Source organism: Penaeus monodon, chromosome 17 (genome assembly GCF_015228065.2).
Source record: "Penaeus monodon isolate SGIC_2016 chromosome 17, NSTDA_Pmon_1, whole genome shotgun sequence".
In the NCBI taxonomy this organism is placed as follows: Eukaryota; Metazoa; Arthropoda; class Malacostraca; order Decapoda; family Penaeidae; genus Penaeus; species Penaeus monodon.
The window spans coordinates 1,629,836-1,637,335 of NC_051402.1; the positions used below are offsets into that span (position 1 = coordinate 1,629,836).

General features: G+C 35.8%; 1 protein-coding gene across 3 annotated transcripts in view; it reads right to left on the reverse strand.

The window, feature by feature from the left end:
* Positions 1-4,070: 4,070 nt before the first annotated feature.
* The window catches only part of LOC119583439 (SH3 domain-binding protein 1-like), a 53,917-nt gene continuing 50,487 nt past the window's right edge, over positions 4,071-7,500 (reverse strand). For all 3 annotated transcript variants that reach the window (XM_037931920.1, XM_037931921.1, XM_037931922.1), the window contains one exon: positions 4,071-6,423. In XM_037931920.1, coding sequence (XP_037787848.1) covers positions 6,317-6,423 — 107 coding nt within the window. In that variant the 3' untranslated portion in view covers positions 4,071-6,316. The remainder of the gene's footprint in view (positions 6,424-7,500) is intronic.

A 7,500-nucleotide genomic window follows, 5' to 3' on the forward strand; every position in this document is an offset into this window, starting at 1 on the left:
AAAGAATAAGGATGAAATCAAATAAAGTGGCATTGAGAGCCCCTCAAGGAAAGTACAGGGAACACATAAAAATAATTTTCAACCAAATAGATCAGAATTTTTGGCTTTTACTTCTGTTAAAAAAATCAGTAGGAAAAAAAACATTCTCCCTTTTTTCCCAGTTATTCATAAACTTTTAATCCATATTGGAAAAAAATATTTGAGATATGAGGTTTCCATCAGGTAAAAGCATAAAAGGTAAACAGCAGAAATCTCATAACTTAAAAAAAAAAAAAAAAAAAAAAAATCAGAATGCTCCAGTAACCTTGGCATTATTCCATAACCTTCCTTTTTATTAATGGGTCAAGTCTGGCTTTGTACCAATTATTCATATACCACTTCATTGTCTTAAACAACCATAGGTTTTGGTCTTTTACTGCTACCCTATTAGCGTTTGAGTTTCTTTCGTCACCTGTTGCAGAGGACAAGGTATGATAGTGTATGTACTTTATCTTTTACATTACTTTTATAGTAATCGGAAACAGTGACATACACACACCATCACAATCTCCTGATTTGATAACGTTGCCTCCGCCCTTTCTGTAACAGAAGAGTGGTGCTATAGGACAAACCTCTGATTTACATGCAGGGATAGATATTTACACATTCAGTGGTCATGTACATGATAGGTACACTGACACCAAAAAATCTCCATATTCTTATTGATACAGTATGAAAAAAAAGAGATGTACAGTCAATATTTTTGTTGTGTTTTGTTATCAGTATGAACACTCAGATTAAATACTCTATTGCAGTGGTTCCCAACCTTTTCTATTCTATCCCTGACCAAGCTATAATAATCTCCATGGCCCTGTTCAATGTCTGTCCTCTTTTCAGATTCAGTTATTACTAGTTTTGAATAATGTAATGGTGCCATTAGCGATAGGACAGGAACATTATATGGAGAAATTACAATTTATTGATATGTGAAAGATGATTATCTGTAGGTACTGTAAGTGAGACAAAATCCAGTTTAATTCGGTCATAATTTTCATATTGCTCCATGGCCCCTAGGTTGGGAACCCCTGCTCTAATGTCTTTCTGCCATCTCATTGTGTGGGTCCTGTGGAAATGAAGTAGATCACTGTCACTCTATAATCAAAAGACAGAGTAATCAAATCATTCTAAGTTACTATCACTGCAAATGACTAAAATGTCCATCTAGTCTTGTTCGTGCAAGTTATGCAATGTTGCTTGGATTGACCCATTGAACTACAATACAATGCCAGAGGAATTGATTAAAGCTTAGATTCCTAAGACTTCCAGTCTTCCAAATAGAACTTATGATATCCTCACAATTGCTATCAACATTTCCTATAAAGATAAGGAGGAATATGATATTTTATTTATAATGACCAGCAAATTGAATTGAGGCTGGAGCAGTGGTCTGTATTTTATTGTGTATAAGACACATGCATGCATGTATGCGCGTGCACATACACACACACACACACACACACACACACTATTATGTATGTATGTGTGTGTGTGGTTCTTATAAGGTCTGTCCGTAGTTCTCGCCATTTTGTTAGTGGCAGCCCTTTGAGCAAATTCAACTACAATTAAAGGTAATTGAGTTGGCTGATCCAGGCCACATTCCCACTGCCCAAGATGTGGGGGGAAGTTTCTTTACACCTTGATGTGCTTTACATGTTGTTTTTCTAATTGTTTAACTTCCATATGGTTCTTGAGGTAGGCCTCTGCAATCTAAATAGGATCTTACTTAGACTTTAAGCCTGTGATTATTATGTATCCCATATATAAATTGGTAGCACACTCTGCACCTTCCAAGACCAATGACTGTCTCAGCTCCATTATTCATTTGCATAAATGGTATATCTGTGTTATTTTTATGTGTACATTACCATTATTTATTGTTCCCTTCCCTTTTTCTTGTTTATAGCCAACTTTTGCATCAGGTTACAAAGGACCAAGGTACATGGCATTTGACATATAGAAATTTTTCTTTTTCTATCTGAATTTCCCTTCAGGCATGCAAGCTCTACTGGGCCAGATTTAAGCATATAGTGTCTCTGTTCTTTTGCTAAACTGAATTGGGTTCAGGAGAGTGGTTAGAATTCAAAGTATTGTCTTCCTTGGTACCTGGATGCACTGTACAATAGTCATAGTTGCATGAAATCAAAAAGGTCATTCATACCTGGCTTTATAACCTTTGCAATAGACTTCTTAAAGAAAAGAATGCAGTTTCTTTTCATCCACTATGGCACTACACACATACACATACCATACCATATCTTCCCACATCCCACACTCGCCATTTAATAAGCAGCCATCTTGTCCCCCCCCCCCCCAATTCCATGCCCGTTGTTGCCATGGGGGGGGGGACTTAGGAGACAGAGACTGGGGATTACCCCTGCCTTGGGCCTCAGCCCTCAACTCAAGTAAATTTTTCCCTTTCCTTTTTTGTTTCCTTCTCTTCTCCAACCCCTTCTCTATCCACTTCCTAAGGTGTGACAGCCATGTTGAAATAATGAAAGGCTGACTTTGTGCCAGTCATGAACAACCTGGGTGAGCCATGGGCATGGTATTCCCATTCATTTATTTCTATTTATTTATTTAAAAATTTTCTGCTGTGTAAACATCTAAGGATATTAGCAGCGTATTCAAAATATCATGATAGTGTAAGGCTTGGGGGCAAAGCCTCCAGGTAAGGAAATGCTATATGACATCAAAGGTGATATGGCACGATGGTAAAGTATAATAGCAAAAAGGATTAGGAATGAGTTCATGATTAGGATAAAGTTACAGGTTGAACAGTACTAGAGGGTAGTATGGTAGTGAAAAGGGTAGAGAGGTATAGCATAAGATAAAGGTTGTTTGAAGAGGAAGGAGTTATGGGAGTAGGTAGCATTAGTGGGTATAAAAAGGAGATGAAGAAAAGGAAAAGGAAAGGAGAAGAAAAGACCATGCAAAATTAGTTGAGGCAAGGGCTGAGGATCAAAGCACGGGTGATCCCCTACATTGTCTAGTCCTTAACCCTTTGCCAACGGGTGGCATGTAGGTACATGCCATGGCATGGCTGGACTATCTGCCGGGGGCATGTACGTACATGCCATGAGGTTTTTTTTGTTACAATCACGGCAAAATATCATTTTTCTGCCACTGAAAATGTGATGAAGTCATTTTTAACACTCATTTTTACAATAAAAAGAAAACAAAAAAACTACGATTTCAACCCCATGATGCCACATACTGCTTATTTTATTCGGACTATAGAGCGAATAATGATCAACTATGGAGTCTATATAACAACAAAAATATCCTTCAGTCTTGATTTATCAGGAAATATGGCAAATAGAGACTTCAGAAAGTAATGATAACTGAAAATACAACATATGCTCGTAGTATTACGAAGAAACAGCAAGGGATGCTGGTATTTGGCATGAGCAGTCGCGCATGCTAGGGTGACGATATAAACCCCTGGCAGTGAGGCCAGGGCCACTATGAATACTACCCGTCGGGAAAGGGTTAAGTAACCCTCATGAGGACTATTTCTCTCCTAAACATACCCTAGACTTACCATAGCCAGTAGTGAATACTTTGTACCATTATTAGAGGCACTGAGGCTTGCAACCTTATCAAACAGCCCCACCGATTTCAATTCTCCCAGTCCTCCAACCCCGGGCTCTCCTTTAACCACAACTCTGGTACCACTGCCCCCTCCTCAATGCCTACTATCACATGTCCAGTCCAAATCATCCATCCAGGTCTCCCACCATCCACTACTTCATCTCTTCCACCCCTACAATTTTCATACTCCCTTATTACTACTATGCAGCCTTATTGTCCACCTCAAAGCAGTATTACCCCTCTCAACACTACTCCGTCTTCCATACATCCCCGTCCTTCTACTACCCCCACCTTTACAAACAACGTCTTAAATACTCTGTTTAGCCCAGCCAAACAGGACCAATTTTTTGTAATCCCCCCCCCCCCCCCCCCCACAATCTCCTCTTCCAACAATACCAATGCCTTCTAAAACAATCAGGTTTAAAGTTAAATGCTACACGTAATTAGGAAATTTTATTATTATGTACATTATGATGGATGTCATTAGAATATGGCATTATGCATATTTTTTTGGAACTCAAACTTTGTTCAGGTGGTCAAGGAAGATAATAGTATCAGCCTGGAAGTATAATACTGACCTAATACTATGCTGGACCACCTTCACATTTTTCAAGGACACACAAAAAGTACAGAAAAATAGATAAAAATGAAAAAGCTTCAAATTCAAAACTAGATACAATAAATATTTCAAATAAAGCATTCAAAACAAACTGTTGTTATTCATGTAAAAAGAGAAGTTTTGGAGTCTGGTTCACAAAGATGAAGAGGAAAGAGAAACGAGAAGAGGAGAAACACATACAAGAGAATAAAGACCAAACAATCCTTGCCCAATTATGGACAAATTATCATCAGGGGCAAGATTTTAAAATTATAATCACGTAATTGAATCAAACAAAATAAAATCAAAATACAATATTTCAGAATAAAAAGACTGGCATAATCAATTCACCCCACAGAACAATGGGTGATACTCCACCACCTTGGGTAAGTAACTTGGGTTTTGTTTGGGAAATAAAGCTTCAATCACTTTGTAAATAAAATAGAAAAGCCTAATATAACAAGCTGTGAAAACAATTTTTTTTCTTTTTTTCTTTTTTGCTCTACACCTGGCCAAACTTTACACAAAAAACCTCACAGGAGGTATTTTTCTGCCAGCTGGTCACAAGGCACACTACATAACAGCACCAGACTGGGCTCAGACTATTTTAACCAACTGCTAAAGAAGAATTGTCACTAATGAAAGACTGCTTAGCTGTACCTAAATCTTTACTCTTTTTTTTGTATCATTAAGCTCTTTTATTGCTTTGCTATTTCTGAATTAAGCAAGTGCCTACTTGGTTGACAACTGGAATTAACCAGGTGGAAAAGGTCTGGTACATAAAAGAACAGGAATGTCTCCCAGTGCTTTCTCCAGGCTTGATTTTTGTTTGTGCTGACTTTGGCACTTAATATTAAAAGACCTCACATGTGACTAGAGATGCAATAATTTTGCTATCTTACATACAGTTGGTAATTCCTGTATTGCAGAGAAGAGAAAAATATATAAATCTTCTACATGGGAAACATTTTAAATATATCTGATATATTTTACAATACAAGTGTAAAAAATAATTAACAATATTACTAATCAACAAAAGTCTTTATCCATGACCAATTATGTGAATATGAAATACATAAATATATATAACATATATATCACATATATATCTATATATATTTATAATCTTGGACATGACCTAACTGTATACAAACTACAAATAATGTAAGATAATTGGTAATTATAATAAATCACACAGTAATAATTTCCAGCGATGGAACCAAGAACTTCTTTTCAAAACTAAAGCTCTTTAAGTTGTGCAGATAACAGGAGTCACCTACTTATATTTCCTATGAACAAGCTCATCATGGACTGAATTTTGGCCAATTCAATTACTTGTTCTGAAGTCTTGGAAAATGCAATTCTACTTTGGAAATATGGTAACTATATTTTCTCTATTGGACCCATTGCTAGGTGTATAATTAATAATAGTTTACATTTACTAATTTGAAAAAAAAATCATACTACTACTAAATATTTGTTTAGTTACTTGTTGGTAGCATATGACATCACAAGGTAAAGTTATTACAAGGGATATAAAAAGTGGAAAAGAAAAATACTTCATAAAATAACACTATTCTTAGCCGGTAATATGCTTAGATGCAACTATATAGAATACCCAAAGAAGAGTTCCTCTACTCCATAATCATTATCAAAAGAATATGCTGTACCTTGATCTTTGTCTACATCAACACCTAGGAATCACCACAAATGATGTTAAACGAGCAATTTTACCAAGTCACAGCAAGTCAGACACAGGCATCCAGACAGTCATCATTTCTATAGTTGCAGGAGCCAGACACCAGCACCTACTTCTTGATACAAGTAGTAGATAACTCAGCAGGAGCCAAGACAGTAGATTATCACACCCAAATAATGTGGTGAAGGAATTCAGTTATATCAAAGCAGACGAACTCAAGCACCAAGAGAACTCAATAGCCAAAGTTTGATGTCCATTTAATGCTAGAGAATAATCTTTGAGGTGTAACACAACCAGTAACATGAAAGACCACTGTCTGCATTCGTAGCATCTTGATGGAAGATCAACATTTAAATTCCAGATTGTCGTTTTGGACCTTCAATAGCATTCTACAGATTGGTAGAATCTGGAGCAGCTTCCTCTTCCTCACTGGGTGTGGAGGCTGCAGACTCTGATGGTGGTGGCCAGCTGAACTTGTTGCTTTTCACACCTGCAACTGTAAATTAAAGAAATCTTCATAAAACTTCTTCATCCACATATGATTAAATACAGTACCCCAGTAATTTACAATTTGGATCAAGTGATATAATGTGAAATACAATATGAGTAAGGATGAAAAGGTGGTAAATTAAGTATTCACTCAATACACATAAAAATTCCATTTGTTGTACTTTATCCTTTGTTATTTAAATATACTCATCCATATGGACCAATATAAGCAAAGAAAAATTTGTATGATGTGCACTGACTTTTATACCAAGTAAAATAACAAGTTTACAACAATGAAAATATTCTTAGGCTGTCCTATCAGGAAAATTGATAGCATCACTAAAATTTTAATAATGCCAATTAATTCATGTAGTTCTGGAATTTCTGCTAATACACTGATGTATTGTGGACTGAAGCAGTAAATCAAATTAATGAGAAAAATTTTAAAGTGAATAATGAGGACCATGATGATGGTGATTATATTTATTGGAATTGCTCATTACCTTTGTGTATCAGCTATGGTAATGGCAAATTGAAACTAAATACCATTCACTATTAGCCATTATACTTTCCACAAAAATATTCATTGTGAATTTCTTAAATATACTGACTATACTACACTATGTTACAATGTTCTGCGGATAGACAAAACAAGGGAACTTTAGCAAAGGTCATCTATCTCTTCCAAGTTATAAAAGGAATTATAAAAGTTGCAAAGGAATTATTTAAAAGAGAAAAATACAGAAATCACAAAAAATTTTAACAACAAAATACCAATATAAACCTTGATATTTTACAGGATATTGTGTTCAATGCTAATGATCTCCAATAACTGAGCATGAAATATCAATCCATTCAATATACACAGGCAGGTATACTACATGACAACAAACTGCACAGCAAGACCTTTGCTATCCTAATCTCCTTGCCTTAATTAGTGCAATACTTAAATGCCAGGAACAGGTGAAACAATGTACTTCAAATTTGATGTGAAAAGTACTACACAGCAGCAGTACGGAGTGGAAAAATACTGTACTATTGATACACCTAATTTCAATAAACTGTGATTAAATGACAAAATTTT